General features: G+C 42.0%; 1 protein-coding gene across 1 annotated transcript in view; it reads right to left on the reverse strand.

Annotated features, from left to right (window-relative positions):
- LOC138582670 (protocadherin alpha-C2-like) overlaps positions 1-16,639 on the reverse strand; it is a 935,357-nt gene extending 918,718 nt beyond the window's left edge. The window contains exon 1 of the mRNA XM_069654204.1: positions 14,172-16,639. Coding sequence (XP_069510305.1) covers positions 14,172-16,541 — 2,370 coding nt within the window. The 5' untranslated portion in view covers positions 16,542-16,639. The remainder of the gene's footprint in view (positions 1-14,171) is intronic.
- Positions 16,640-16,986: the final 347 nt, after the last annotated feature.

Below are 16,986 nucleotides of genomic sequence, written 5' to 3' on the forward strand. Positions count from 1 at the left end.
AACTCCAGAACTTCTAGAGCATGTGGTATGGCTTTCAGCATCAAGGGCTACACGTTTAAGCCTGCGCTGTTCATTTGATGGCATTGGCTAGGGTTCTGGTCCCATCCCTCTGAAACTCTCATCATTGACTTGACCTCTAGTGCTTGTCTCAGAACCTGGTAAGCTGGCCCAGGCTCCTTATAAAAGATATGGCATTTGCACCCAGGGAAGAGTAATTGACCAATCAGGTGGCATTCTCTGCCCAGTGTTCCAGTCACGCAAGGCCCTACCCCGGGTGGTGCATTTTCTTTTATGTGGGGAGGCAAAGGGAGTCTCTCGCTGTTTCCTCCTCACACCTGTATCCCACAATCAAACAAAACCTCTCTCTCACCCACTCTGTCCCTATACATTTACCTGCGGTACCAGAGCTTTCAGCTCCATTCCACCGCACTTCTCACTCCGGCCACCGCCATAGAAATAGAAAAGGGGCTTAGTTCCTGTTCTCTGTGGCGGCACCACTCTTTGGTTTTTTTCCCTCTTCAGCGATTGCTGACGCTTGTGGCACCAACCTGTAGAGGGAAAAAAAAAAGAAAGCCATTTGCAACCTGGATGAACCCCGGGGTGCAAATGACTTTCAAGCCCCGGGGGGAGGGCAGACGTTGCCAGTAGCGGCCTACAGCCTGAGCTGATGCCCTCACTTTGCTCAAGCCTACCGTGGCTCGGGCTGGCCATGTCCGCCCTCTCGCATGGGCATGAAATCCGTATTAATTGGAAATCCGTGCTGTATGTGCGTCACAGTTTGAATGGTTTGTTCTAGCGCCTGCCTGTGTAATTGGAGGGCTGCTGCAAAAACAGCACCTCTTTAACTCCTCATCACCATCATCACTGATTTTCACAGTGTTTTGGAGCTGTTGCATTTCATGGCAAGAACTGATGGAAGGTCTTATTATGGAACCCTTTTCTGTTCCAGGGCTAACTTGGTAGACTGGGACCAATCAGTGTACCCTGAAACCCATTATCAACTCAATGCTCCACTGCCACCCTTTCCTAAAACTGTCCGTAGGTTCTTAATAATGCTGCCAAGCACCTATTTCCTTTCCTGTCAACACTCAGAGGATCATGGTAAACCAGGGTGCCTAACTTCTGGATTTTTCTGGGGGCGGGTCTTTGGAGTCACTCTCGCCTGAATGACATCACAGTGAGTGCACCACAACTTGTGGCAAACAGTGACACTGCAGACACGATCTACCAATGCCAGTAATGGTCACCATAAAACACTTACATGAGGCTGTAGCCAGACCACATCTATGTGAGTAATAGTTACTGTAAATCAATCCATGAAGCTGTGCCCACAAGCTTTCTCGGCCAGTAATGGTCACTGTGTGAATCACGTCAGAAAGCTCTGGCCACAGTCTTTTTATGTCAGTAATGGCATTGTAAGTCATCCCTTTCATGAAGTCATAGAGTTTGACAGCTTGGTCATGACATTACTTGCATCATTCAAGCTGTGGACACAATCCGCACACACTACTTATCCATATGCACTACTTGCTGCCCCCAATACAAAACACAGGTGCAGGAAATCCATTCATTGCACTGACACCACGCACACATTCCCAGACAGATAACTGACAAACACTCACACACATTCATTAGATTTCAAATGTGCACGTATGCAAAGAGCACAACTATTTCTTTTTAACTTATCTGTAGGTCTTCTGTTCTGCGTTCCTTCTGGGAGAACAAACCAGAGCAGGTCAGAGGTGCTGCAGGGCTCAATTCAGGTGGCACTGGCAAGCCCTAGAAGGACTTTAACATGCAGGGTTTTAGCATTTGTGGTATTCATTGTGTTCAAAATTCATGACTGATATTGAGTACACAAATGACTGAGTACAGAATAAACTTGATCAAATTTATAAAGAACTATACAAATTTCATTTTCATTACAAGATTTGATTCGCCCCCAAAGTTAAATCACTCTAATGCCCAATTGGATGGCTAAGCAATGAGTCTTGGAGATTAAGAGGGAGCTTCTGCCAGCCATCACAAACAATATGCAAGCAACATTTTGCAAGTGTTTCATGCTTTTATATTGTCACAGTGCTGCTGTCGGTGCCAGGCAGGGATAGTGGGAATGTCTTGCACTGTCACATATACCACACTTGCCCACTGATGTCTTTGTCTGGTTTTAGTGTATTCATGTCCACTTTAATATGTTGACAAAGTATACCATGTTGAAATATAGCATTACAAGTGTCTTCATTCATAACTCTATAATCCTGCATGAACTGAGCTATATTCAGCAGCCGACCTCAATAGAATATTTGGTAACGCAAGCATACAACCACTTCCTATCCCTTCATTCTAGTTTTTTCCAAGAAGTGGAGGCTGTTTTAGAATTCCTTTTGTCATGGATCAGTTGAAGGTTCTCAAGAATGAAATACTACAAGAAAACAGAGTTCAGGCTGAAGTGGTGCACGAGCATGGCAACAATGTTTCCAAATGTGCGCCTTTCCTCCCAGGCTTTTCCACATATATACCTAAATGTGAAGTTCTTTAAGCGCCATCATTGTAGGGAGTGCCAGTCTAGCCTCAGAAAGCACAAGGGCAAATTCACACACCAAATCACCATGATGGCGTATGTTTGAATGAGTGAAAAGGAGACCGAAAAGGTGTGATTCTCTCTGGAAGGCATTATTGATTAAGAAATAAAGGAGTACGTATTTTCTTCACCATTCACTTCATAAGACAATTAGTATTTTATTAAAACAGAAACCTGAAAAGGGAATTCACACCTGGGAAAAAGCCATTGACCAATCAGGGGGCTGGAACAGCGGGCGAGAATATACATTCTCTGCCCGCTGTTCCAGCCACCCAAGACCCTTCCGTGGGCAGCACCATTTTTAAAAGATTTGTATATGGGGAGGCAACAGGGAGTTTCTCCCTGTTACCTCCCTAACCCCATAATGACCCCAAACCAAACACAAACTCTCCCCCACTCCCTCCCTACTTACCTGTGGAACCAGTGCTTTGAGCTCCGGTCTGTCGTGCCTCCTGCTCCAGTCATCACAGAAATGGAAAAGGTACTTGGTCCTTTTTCCATATGGTGGTGGCCATCTTTGTTTATTCTTTTTTCCATCAGAGATTGGCGTCGCTTGTGGCGCCAATCTCCGGAGGAAAAAAAAAGAAAACCATTTGCACACTCGGATGAACTCCAGGGTGTAAATGATTTAACTGACGCAGCGGGAGGACAGACATGGCCAGTAACGTCCCATTGCCTGGGCAGAGGCCCTCGCATTGCTCGGGCATACCATGACTTGGGATGGCAAGCCATTACTGCCCATGTCTGCCCTTCTGTTGGGGCATGAAAGCCATAATCCAAACAAGGATGGATAGAAAATGTTGACAGCCATACTACACTCAGAACAAATTCAATTCGGAACGTTATTGAGTTTCACTCGGACACCGTTGCAGATGTCCAAGCATTCTGAACATGTAGCACTGACTTCAAGAAGAGGAAGTTTTGATTTCATCTAGCTGTTTTCTAAGGCTGACTAAAGGAGCATTGCCCAACATAAAATGTTATTGTTCAGTCTTATTAAAATCAGTGAGCAGATACCTTAAGGCTTGCAACAACTTGCCATTTATTGGATCCAGAGGGTCAAAACAAACCATGTCTGGTGGTGGAACCCATGTACTCAAAGTAACATTAGCGTCTAGGCTTTAGTAAAGACATGTGTCTGCCATCAGTTCTTTCCACACAGCACATCTGTTTTCCAGTGAAATAAAAACAAATCTTTGATATTCATTTCTAGAGATTTGCAAAATTGGACAATTATCCTTGTGTCCATGAATTTGTTCGTAAAACTTTGCAAATATAATGCAATTTTGTGACTTTTGCAACCTTTTTACATGACATTAAAGAGAAAAAATATATATAAAAAGGTTTGCAAGATAGTATCTCATACATTGTTTTTTTCAAATAAACAAGTCTGAATGCTATGTTGCATCTAGTTGTACATTTCTTACAGATGAGCAAAACAATCATCTGACAGATCTTTGCATCCTTGATGTAACATTTCTTTTGTGAGTTCAAATGTAATAAAATTCTTAACTCGTATGTGGGGTTTCAGTAACACAATTCCTCTATGTATTTGTTAATTTGCTACATGATATTAGTCCACCAGAAACATTGAACACAGGTTTCACACAATGAAGGAGATCTCAATGGATCTAGATGTATTAAAAGCAAAACATAAACAATGTACTAGAGTAAAGACATATATAAAACATATACAAGGAAACAAGGATTGTGGCTGAAAAGAAAAAAAAGGTATATTTTGAAACACATATCTTGAAGTAAATAGTCAAGTGTCATATAATTCTCTTTGAGAGAAAGGAATAGTCATGGTTACCTGAAAGAACTGAGACACCAGGTTGGTGCCCTTCTGGAACTTGGCATGCTTGCAGGTGGCTGGCATGTTGAGTCACCAAAGAGAGTGATATACACAAGAGTGCCAGCACCACAATTGTACATTTTCAAAGAAAGAGGAAAAGGGCAAAGATTGTCCAAGTGTTCAAGGGTGATGTGAGCTTTGTTTGTACAATAATAAAATGGGAAACAGAAATCAAATGTAACATTCATAATATGATATAAAATGATAGGATCAGAAAGCAAACTACGGTATGAAATAATGGGCATCCTAAAGACTCAGAAGGTAAAAAAAGAAGAACTATTTTGCTCTTTATGTGCAAATTCATAGGGCAGCATGTCGGAATATTTTTTGTTTCTTCAGGACAACAAAAGGTGCATTGCAATTGAGGCTCAAACATTGCATAAATCCTTTAGTGTATATTTGTGTTCAATTGTTATTTTGTGAAAGCAAGCATTTGGAATGTTATACCATTCTAGTTTACAAGACACATTTCCTGAAATAGAGACCTGGCCAGGTGACAAAGGATCTGTCATAAGCCACATTTCTCTTGGACATACAAGTGTTCACTTATTATATTTAAAATCAATATTCTATCACATACATTAGATGATGTAAATAGTATGGTGTATAGGAGAGATGAAGTTGAAAGTAGCAAATAGATGGAGGAGTGAGGGAGTGAATGATTCATTGTTACAAAACCACAAAAGGTTAATATAATTCACCATGCATTTTTCACTAAATTACTTTGACATTTTCTTACACATCCAGTCATATGCCTACATTGTGTTAACAATCTAGCGCTCTGAATGGTGACTTTCAGAATGTGCATGAATCTTGCTTCTTGCTTTCTCTTGTGAAAAGTCCTATTTCCATCTCTTGAGGACAAAGGAAGTGCTTGTTGGTCATGCTCATCTTGCCAATGTAGTGTAAAGGGATATCTGCTATTCCCATTTTTGCTAGCTCTCGGACATATGATGCTGCCAACATGCCATTTTGCACAAATACAAATTAAATATTCAATGTATAATGGTTTGCAAATGATAAATAGCTTTTTAGCCTTTATTGGAGAAGTGTGCTATTTACAGTTTGCAATATTGATTGATGTTAGTATTTGTGTAGGCAAGTTTGTACACTTTGCATGTAATGCGTTTTGAAAATCCTTTTGGGTTGGAGCCAATTTGAATAATCTCGAAAAGGTTTGAGAAAATATGGACAAAGTTTATTGCATAAATGAGGTGCCTTTTTTCAAGTAGTTGACAGTTTTGATGCAGACAATGTTGCTAGCTACAGATGCAATTAAATAATGTTCAATTTCTTGTTGATGATTCCTTATTTAAATACAATTAAAATTTTAATGTTGGAAGAAAGTTATATGTATTAAGTTATTATCTATTCATAGAATATGCAGCAATATTTCTATTTTGGAGTTTTAACGCCTGCTTTCGGCCACGTTTCTATTTTAATATTTTGTTTCTATGTCTATTTTATTATTTTGTTGTTTATTTTATTATGTAGTTGCTTATGCTTGAATAATTGTGAGAGTTCCAAATCTTTAACATATATTGTGGCTTTTGGGTTCATTCCTGATATAAATGCAACCCGTTAAAATATATTTTCTTTTGACAAAGTTGGCATTTGTAAAATATATAGAAAGAAGAATGTTTTTTACTCAAGTATACATGATAATAGCACTTATATATGCAAAGTATCAAACAGAATGCCAAAAATGTAATTATTAATTCAATATTCACAGAGTAATCCTCCTGAATTTATGTAGGACATTTTACTTCTTTTATAGGAAAACACATAACCTAATCTCTATTTTAAAGTTGTACAATTCTTAGGAAAATATATTTGAAAAATGTGCATATTTTTCAACATGACGCATGTGAAAAATAATACTTATTTTATCTATGTTAGCAAATTGGATATCACTGAAGGTAAAACAAACATCACATCTTTATCAAATATTTATTTTTAAAAGTCGGTTATCATTGTATACAACAAATAAAAAAGTGTATTCCCACAGATATCAAAAAACAGAACGATTTTCAATAATTTATTTAGGAATTTACGCTGCTATTTTTGCAAAGAAATGTACATGTATGTTGCTTATTTTTGATTGACTGATAAATAGCCTTTTACCAAATAAAAATAAGGGAACTATACCTATGTCAAGATGTAGGGTAGTATGGTACAGAAACATCAAGATGTACCTGAATACACCACTATATGGTACAAGAGGCTCCAGCAAGTATTTTACTAGGTACCCAAACAACTGGATAGTGACAAGAAAACTCAGAATGAACACGTAGACTGGTTAAAACATGTAAAACAAGCAGAAATTCCTGAAAGTTAGTCTTTTGGCTAAAATAAAGGATGAAGAGATCTCCTTACTTAATTCAGGGCTCTTTTTCAGAGAATATTTCAAAGAAGATTCAAATATATTGACACTATCCAAGCCTTAAGTTTACAATTGATTTTGTGCCTGGGTGTCAAGTGCTGTGAGAAAACAGTCTATCAAAAGTGTGTCAAATATAAGCAGTCTTCCCAAGCACTCACTTTACATTTGATGTGGTGCTCGCATGTCACTGGGCTGTGAGATAAAAAAAAAAAGATCAATGAAGCCTAAATCAATTATAATGACTCTGTCCAAACACTCACTTTAAAATTGATTCAGTTCCTGTGCATTTCTGGGCTGCGTGAAAAGAAAACCTATCAAACCTGTGTTAAATACAAGGAGTCTGCCCAAGCACTCACTTTACAATTCATGTGCTGTTCCAGTGACGGCCCAAAGCAAGAGCACAATCTATCAAACATGGGTCAAATATAATGACTTCACCCAACTGCTAATTTTAGCAATGATTGTGTTCTCGTAGGACACCGGGTTGAGAAAAACGATCTATCAAAGATACATCAAATAGAATGACTCTGGCCCAAGCACTAATTTTAAAATTGATGAGGTTCTTTGTTTCTCGGAGCCCAGTGATACCGATCTGTCCACTGTTGATCAAATATCATTACTCTGCACAAGCACTCATATTTACAAAGGAAGTGATGCTCGGGTGCGGGACCAGTAACAATTTCTTTTTTCAGATAAATCTGGCAGAGTTAATAGATCTCGAATTTGAACGGGTCCGAATATCCTGACAGAAGGTGGTTTGACAAAGTCCTTATCGACTTCAAGTGTCCCGAAGGCCAGTAATCAAGGAGGAATTTGAAAAAATACTGAAACTGGGCATCACAGACCATTATTCCATGAATAGGCCTTCCTGATCCTGCTGGTTAAAAAGCCTGATGGGTCAAGATGTTTCTTTATCGATTTCTGAAGAAATATACCATTATAGAATTCGGTGCATATCCCAAATCCTGATTTGGCAAACAAGTTGGGTGATGGGGACAATCAAATACTATTGAAAAAAACGATCTCACAAAAAGCTAATGGCTTGTTACCCTCTATCTCATGGTTAAGGGAAAGGTTGCTCTTATCATGCCAACAGGTCTTTTACATTTTTTGGTGAGACTGTTTGGCCTCCATGATGCACACGCAACCTTCCAGAGACTTATGGAAAATCTCATTCAAGAATTCAGTGACTGGGTCCATTCAATGCCTTGTATGATTGACTATATAGGCTGTGGATTACTATGAGGAGTGGGTAGAAATGGTGTAGTGGGAAAAGGAAGAGGAAAGGAAAAGAGATGGGGAAGAGGAAAAGAGGGGAAAGATATATATATATTTTTTCTTCTCACCATTATACTTTTTGGGGGATTTGGTTTTGTGTCTGTGTGTTGTTGGTGTTTGTGTGTATGTTCTATGTTACATGTTTTTATTGACTGTTGTATTTTGCTCTTTTATTGTTTACAAAAATGAATATTTTCTTAGTATGTCAGAGGGATCATTTGATTATACTGTTTGTTTATTGATATGTTCTTTAATTGAATAATTTTGATTTGTGTTCTCTGGTTCACTATTCCTCCCTGTATTTGATTCTTCTGTGATTTAATTTAATGACATACTAATAAAGACATTTAAAAAAATAATAATAATAATTCAGTGACTATGGAGCATGCTATTTTTATGAGATAATTATAGTCCAACCTGGGAGGATCACATGAAACAACTTAGATTTGCTTGTGGCAACCTTCAAGATGTGGGTGTCATTGTGAACCCAGCCAACTGTACCTTACCCCTCTCATCCATACACTAGTTTATCTATCATTTGGGAAATGGTTTTATTAATCCTCAAATAATTAATGTACTTTCCATTCAGAAAATACAAATATTAGAAAAGAAGTAACATCTAACTTTCGTGTTGTGGCTGGTATGATATTATGGTGATGTTCATCCCCCATTCCAGGTGCCCCTGGAAAGGGGTATGAAGCCCATAAGCAGCCTGGGTTGACAAAGCGGTAACCTGGGATTCTAAAAAAAAAAGGTTTTTCCTTTCTACAATGGGACACGCTCGGCTTCCTGTTCTAGGAAGGAAAATCCTTTTCTAAGATGGCCACCATGGAAAGGGAAGTGGGGCTCCGGAAGGAGCTCCTCTTCCCTTTCCATGGCGGGCAGTGGGAGGCGAGCGGAAGGAGCGGAGGCGGCGGCGTCATCTGCCGCGGACAAAAGTTAAGTAAGAGGATGAGGAAAAAAAGGAATGAAGGAGGTTAGGGGGAAGTTCGTGGTGGCGGGATCCGGCCACCAGGCGGCATGTGATGTGGACTTGTACCGGCAGTTCAAGCCTGCATTCCTAGCCATCTGATTGGCTGGCTCCCCCCACCCGGGCGATAAAGACAGCTCATGCCCCAATTCTCCTGCAGGGAATGCCTTCTCCCAGTTATATGATCTCTAATAACTGTCCTAATCCAATGGAGTGGGATGAAATAGCCAAACAAGGTTTTCAAACCCTCAAGGAAGTATTGCCTCACCTGCCGCTCTGAAATGACACCAGATATCAATCAAACTTTGGTAGGCCTGGAGATATTTCACAGAATTGAGATGGAGAGCAAAGATTAATATTGTTCATTAGCAGAACACATTTCCCAAAACCTTTATTACATCATTGAATAGGAGTGTTAAGCTTTCATGTGGGGGGACACATATCTATAATATCACCTCACATAGTGGTAGTTGACATTGATAACCAATCATGACACTTTAGTCGGGCTACTAGGCCTACATGAACATTCTGCACAAACCTCAAATCACCTGCATTTCAGGTGATTCAACACAGGATGAATTTCAGAAAAACATTTTGAAAAGTTTGTCTGATGTTTGACCCCAAGGCTTAGAGGTTGACAAGTGGTTTGAGCTCTTATTCAGACTCAGACAGCTTTAAGAAAGGCAGAAGGTTGTTTCTGGAGGCAGGCTTGGGACATTTAGGACATGGTTAATACACTTGAGTGCATTTAGTGTAGTTGAGAGGGAAGAAGGATAGGGAGAGGGAGACGGTGAGTGACTGATGACCAGAAAGAGAGTTAGATTTAGAGTTGTTTTTCATACACATTGCTTTGTGATGCTTTCAGTGATTTGAAGTGGATGAGCACAAGGGGCAGCACGAGAGATTTGTGGATGAACCTTTTGACCAATGGTCAGAGGAATGCTTATGTAGGCCCCACAGCACACTGAGTAGTCCTTCCATCCTCTGCCAGTGAAATGGGGTTCATATGTAATGCAAGGGTGTAGCAGGTGTATGAATTTCAACACCATACAATGTTGTACATGTAAGGATTCTAGGCCAGAATCCACATAGGAGTGATTATCTGGGAGAAGGTGGAGGCAAAGTTCTTGTAGTTGCCTCTGTGGGGGAATCCAAAAGAGGAACAGCTTCACCTGCCTCTGTGGGGGCATCTAATAGAGTCTCTGTCGTACCTAATTCTACGGAAGAATCCTCAAGAGGCCCCACTGTTGTAATTTACATTATACCCTGCTTGCCGTAGCCTAACCTCTATACCTAATGTGGTCAAAATCCCCACCTGGGACTGTGGAAGATTTTCAGCAGAGAACAGTACAGTACCAAATACAAGGCTCTTGAGAGAGTTGGATCTGTGACGTTAGTGCAAGAGAAACTACTACCTCTGAGAAGCCTGCAGGAACTTATTAGGCAGAAATATTGCAGTGAGTTTACCCCCAGAGCATCAAGTAACCAATTACTTTTAACATTGTGTAAATGATTAACATTAGCTTTCATCAATAACTTACCTCCATAGTTTCATCACTAAAACATCAAGCCTTTGCATTTGCAGTATAATGTCCCCACTCTTTTCTTTAGCATTTATGATTTCTGTTGTCTTGTATAGATAATACATGAGAATTAAACATCATATAGTTAAATAATATGCTGTCACCAAGTATACTTCTAGGAATCTAAACCCTACAACCAATCAACACTGTGAATAGCCTTCTGAAATATGGCATAGTAAAAATAAATTATACTCACAATAATGTTGTTAGGATTGGTGAGTCCGTAAAGAGGCAGTATTATACCAAGCACTGTTAAGCCATAATATGGACAAGACCAAAATAATTCTATCACAAAACCATTGCTTCTAAGGGTAGTTACCTAAAACAACCTAATGCCGTAGATATACAAATAGTGCAGGGTAAAGGTCTAATTTTACCACCAATTGTCCTGTCTCTCTTTAGGGAACACTGAAAGAAAAAGGCACGAAAGCATGAGGAAAAAGCATTTTTTTATATCGGGGAAACTAACAATATAGCACGAACATATTAAGCAAACAGTACAAGAAAGGGACACAAACATGTCATAAAAAACATTTAATATCAAGAAACTAGAAATAATATTAATATCAAACAAAAACAATACCTCAGATGACTTCAAATCCCTGCTCCATAGCTCAAAAACGAACACACGCCACATGTGAGCCTGCCTTAGGCAACTTTTTTATCTCACAGCTTAACAAAACCCACAAAGGAACAGGAAGTGAGCTAGCCATTACATTGGTGCGTCAAACTTCCTTTAGGAGATTCTAGGGCTCTGATTGGCTGAATGAACTCAAACAAGCATGACAAATCATCCCTCGAAGACTTCGATTGCCTGAAAAATTTCAATTAATAAATCCCTGGTTCCACTCAAGATCTGAGGCTCATGTTTGGATAATGAATCATCGTGGAAGACTTGGAATTCCACCACAGGTTTGCCAGTTGGATTTGTTGGAATCAAAAACCCACCCCCTTCACACGGTAGGGGCAAATCTTTACTAATTGATTTATCAGGCTGTTAGGGTTTTCATTAAGGTCAGCAAGGCTTATTGGCTGAAAAGAAATAAGGACACTGACAACAGACTTTGAAGAAGACCGTACGATCTTTCAAATTTGACATCAACCAGCGCAGTGTCTGAAAGCACACTGATGCCGATTTACTGTCATTCTTCCCAACCTCTTTTGGGAATCCAGAGGGGATCTAAAAGCTAAGACACAAGGTACATGGAAACGTGCCTGACAACAAACTTTGCTGGGAAAGAACGATGGCCACCATCCCTTTATATGGCAAGGGGACCATGGCAATGCACCTACGGGGACTGAGCGAAAACCAGAGTAGGACGTTGGTGGAGATGGTGGCCTCGTCCAGCAGATATCTTACAAGTGGCAGATGAATACTGATTGAAGTGAAGGAGGTCAGGGAGCAGAGTAGCCAGATGCTGTGAGGGTAATCTGTGGAGGTCATGTGTGTAGGATATCTGACACTGAGACTATAGTGGAAGGCAAGGATGAGTGGATTGGCATGGGTGGCGGGCACTATAGACAGAAGCAGGGAAAAGGCAATAGCGCAAGAGGGATGTACACACGATAACAGACTCGATAAAAAGAACCAGGAGTGGAGCAGAGCCTCAACAACGACAGGCGAGACCTCTGCTTTGGTGAGGGGGAAGAAAGCAATCTGGCAAAGATGCTTGTGAATGGGAAAAACACATGATTTGGATAATCCAATGTGTTTAGGAAAGGGTATGGAGGTAAGGGGAGGAATTTGTGAAGCAGAGACATGGAAAGACCACAGCACCTGAGAGCGGGGAACATGTGAGACATGTGAGTGAGACATCAGAACCTGAGGCATGGCTCACTGACAAGCAAGGGCTTAGTGAATGCAAATGTCAATGATTACAACACAGGAGAATCCTAGAGGGAAGTGCTCTGGGTATGGGTAGAGAACAGGACATGGGAGAAATGGACTTGAGATGCTGCATTCTCAAACACAGAGGTTAGTCCCAGAGCATGACAGAAAGAAGGGGACACGGTATGAACCTCTGCACTCTCAGGGAGAATTCTGGGAGACAGAGAACAACCCCAAATTGTTACAGAAATAGGAGATGCAACATTAAAGCAGTGACATCCAATAAAGAGAGACATAAACCAGTAATAGAAATACATTCAAAATGATGGACAATAGGAGACAGAAGCCAATTCCAGAGGGTTTCAGAAATAAGAGAGAGTACATTGCAACACAGAACTCCGGGGCAGTGAGGGCGCAATGCCAAAAGCAAACTACCAGCGATGCTGCTTTCTGGGAGACAGGGCATAAAGCCAAAGCATCATCGAAACATTGAAGACTGGTGACGATAAAGAGAATTCATGTCCTTTCATTTTCAAACTTTATTGCAGCTTTAGCCATAAAGGTTTCCAACAAATACAATTAGCACTAAAAGAGTTAATTTAAATTAGTTCAAAGAAGAAAGTCCCCACACATTCGCTACATAAAATAGTTAAAGCAAGCATGAAGGAACGTCAATATTGAGCCGGGCTAAGAAGAGAAAGGTCAGCAGCGCGTGCTCAGGCACACATGACCAACACATGTTTATCTTTCTTAGCTAACCCGGGTCAATGTGATGGATGAGTACAAACAGATATAATGAGGTAACGCGTCACGTCCGCCAGGCTCAGCCTAGGAGCGACCGTCTGCCCATCCATAAACCATTAAAAAATAACACACATGAAACATGTTTACATCCTTCCATTGTTTCAGCTTGAAGCCACCAACAGCACTTCATCAGTGAACCAGGTGCGTAACATGCATGCATTGCACCCCTTATCAAATTACAAAGCAGCAAGGCAGTGTATTTGCTGCAAATACCTTCAGTGTTCAGGGGGAGGTCTCAGACTCCAAAACATAACGTGCAATTCACACCTGTAGGCGGCAGGGTCATCTGTCCAGACGTCTTGTGTCTGTTTGAGATGGCGAGCTTTGTAATCTACATCTCTGGGAACAGTGTAGCGTGAAGCAAAGATACCCTACTCAGGATAGCTCACGCGTTAAGCTCCACACTCTGGCATGAGGGTCAGCCAGCACATCGCCATTTCAAACCTCAAAGGGTCCACCCTATTCCTTCCCCTTTCCAGGATCAATCATTTCATTATCATTCCATTAGATATGTGATATTATGTTTGAGCTTTTGGGAAATGAATTCATGGACACATATCATCTGGAAAAAGTCAATACAAACTTAAATATGAGATTACAAAATACAACAACCGCAGTTTTCCAAAGCTCTGCTGTGATTAAGAGCCTAACATCGAATGGACAGTCTAATAGCAATTGTATGAATATTTCAGTAACTGAGCTGCAACACTGAAATGACATTGAAAGTGTTCATACTGTTTATAATAGAGATAGTGAGATTGTACTGGGGAAACCTATTTTCCCATAAACATGGCCCAGAAGATCACCATTTTTTCACTTCACTACATTTCCAGTGCATTAAAGAACATAGAACCCCATACAATTCCATGCCCGCATTCACACACCTTACCTGATTATCTTCTAACATCAACAGGTCATCGATGCTTTGCCGGGTCTTCTTATCCATTGTTAACGTGCTCGTTCCGTTTCCCTCGGACTGTTCCGGGCAGGCATTATTAAATATTAAAATGCTATTCCTTCCATTGCCCAGGCACACCCTGTAGCTGTTGCTTTGGGTGTAATACCAGTTCTGGTTGGCACATGGAGTCTGGCAGTAGGTAGAAAGGGCAGCCTTGGCTTTGTAGATTCTCAGAGCAGTGAAGATGATGATTGTGACCAGGAAGACGAAGGAAATGAAGGCGATTGAAATAACCAAGTGCAGGTTGACCTCGGAAATGCTGTGTTCACTTTCCGGGTTCTTTATGAATTGATTGTGTTTGTCGTTGCTATTGTCAGCGAGAGCAATGCTGAGGGTGACTGTGCTTGTAAGGGCGGGGTCTCCGTGGTCTTTCACGAGTACAACCAGACTGTGTGCCCTTCCGTCCTGCTCTCTAACAGTGCGGGATGTCCTTACCTCCCCGCTATAAAGCCCCACTTTGAAAAGGGGCGTGCCCTTATTCTGGACCATCTGATAACTCAGCCAAGCATTGTAGCCACTGTCCGCGTCCATCGCTCGGATTTTTGACACGAGATAACCAGAGTCCACGGAAGCTGGGATTGGCTCCGGGTGGGCATACTCCTGTTGGGGGTTGGGAGATAAGATGGTGGGGGCGTTGTCATTTTGGTCTAGAATGAACACTTCCACGGACACTGTGCTGCTGAGGGAGGGGGCGCCAGCATCCTTTGCCAACACTTGAAAGTGAAACCGCTGAGTCTCTTCATAATCAAATGACTTGAGGGCGTGGACTTTGCCGTTCTCAGAGTTTATAGAGACAAAGCTGTCTATGGATGCATTCGCTAGGAGGGAGTAGGTGAGGAATCCATTTTCTTTTAAATCCGAGTCGATGGCGGATACTGTAAACACGTGGGTCCCCGGGACATTGTTCTCATTGACGAACATTGAGTACGATGGCTGTGCAAACACTGGGGTGTTGTCGTTGACATCAGAAACTCGTACTTGGAGGGTAGTGCTGGCGGAGAGTGGAGGGGAGCCCCTGTCGGTTGCAGTGATGGCGATGCTGTACTCCTCTGTGGCTTCTCGGTCCAGCGAATCCTTTAAGATCAAGGAGTAGTGGTTGTTGAAGGGGTTTTGTAGCTGGAATGGGAGTGTTGTGGGTACACTGCACAGCACCTCTCCATTGGCCCCAGAGTCCCTGTCCGACACAGTCAGGAGGGCAATGACGGTCCCAGGTATTGCATCCTCCGGGACAGACGCGGACTGGGAAGATACAGTTATTACAGGAGGGTTGTCATTAATGTCCATTATTTGCACAACAACATCACAAAGTGTTGCCACTGGGGCGTGGCCTTTGTCCTTCGCTTCTACCGAGAAATGATACACCGTTGTGTCTTCAAAGTCAACACCTGCTGTCAGGGTTATCACCCCAGTCGTCTCATCAAGGTGGAAAATTGTTGTAATCTTTGTAGCAACGCGTTTATTAAAGTAATATCGGACTTCGCCATTTTGTCCCTCATCCCAATCAGTGGCATTGAGCCTCATCACTGTGGTCCCTATGGGCACGTTCTCTGGCAATGCCACACGATACATCAGCTGATCAAACTTCGGCACGTTATCATTCACATCAGTCACCTTAACAAATATTAAGGTAGACCCCGACCTTTTGGGGTCCCCTCCATCAAAAGCTGTTAAAATTAGTTCATGAACCGGCTGCACCTCCCGGTCCAAAGCCTGTGTTAGTGCCATCTCTGCAGATTTGCTGCCATCAGAATGTGTGGTCGTTTTAAGCTCGAAGTGAGAGTTGGGGCTCAGAGTGTACCCCTGGAGACCGTTTGTTCCAATGTCCAGATCCAGAGCATTCAGGATTGGAAACCTCGTCCCTGTCGCTGCTGATTCAGGGATGTGGAGAATGTCTTGCTTTTCTTCAAAATTCGGGGCGTTGTCGTTCACATCAATGACCTCCACCTCCAGACGGTGCATTTCTAGGGGGTCGTCAATCACCAGCTCAGACTGCAACCTGCACGCGCTGCTCTGCCCACATAGCTCCTCGCGGTCAATCCTGTCCGTGATTATTAAGGCGCCGCTGCTCATGTTCACCTGGAAGAGCTGCTTCCTATCCCCGGCCGTGACCTTCAGCCCCCGGGAATTCAAACGGACAAGGTCCAGCCCCAGGTCCTTGGCGATGTTCCCCACAGCGGTGCCCCGGGCGAGCTCCTCCAACACCGAGTATTTGAGGTGTCCCCAGGCGAGATCCACAATAGACACACAGAGCAGGAGGAGCAGCCGCCAGGAAGCCGAGAAACTCTCCTTCGAAGTCGACATTTCTTTATATAAAGCGACTTTTCTTCAGCATACGCGCCGCATCACTAATGCAGACGACTCCTATACACCCGGGAGAGAATGTGTTTCCAGAGAACGACGGCTGGGTTCCTTGACCTCTTTTCCTAAATTACATACACGCTCCTGCTACGGGAGGCGTGCCACCTGCGGTCCTTGCAAGCGTTTACGTTTTACAATCTAATGTTGCCATCTTGTGGACACTATGCTACATTGCTCTATCATTTTCTATCTGCAGAAATATGAAAAACGCAAGCAGTGTAGCTTGTTAATAGGATAACGTGTTGTGATGCTATTTATCTCTAAAGTATACGCACCGATAAAATCACTCGGCAATACAGCTGTGGAATCGTTTCCTATGGAACTCACGTGCCTGCATTCTGTGCCACAAGTTAATGGATCAGATGTACCCCTCTGCTACTATGCCACC

This window comes from Ambystoma mexicanum, chromosome 3q, assembly GCF_040938575.1.
Source record: "Ambystoma mexicanum isolate Mex_15411 chromosome 3q, UKY_AmexF1_1, whole genome shotgun sequence".
In the NCBI taxonomy this organism is placed as follows: Eukaryota; Metazoa; Chordata; class Amphibia; order Caudata; family Ambystomatidae; genus Ambystoma; species Ambystoma mexicanum.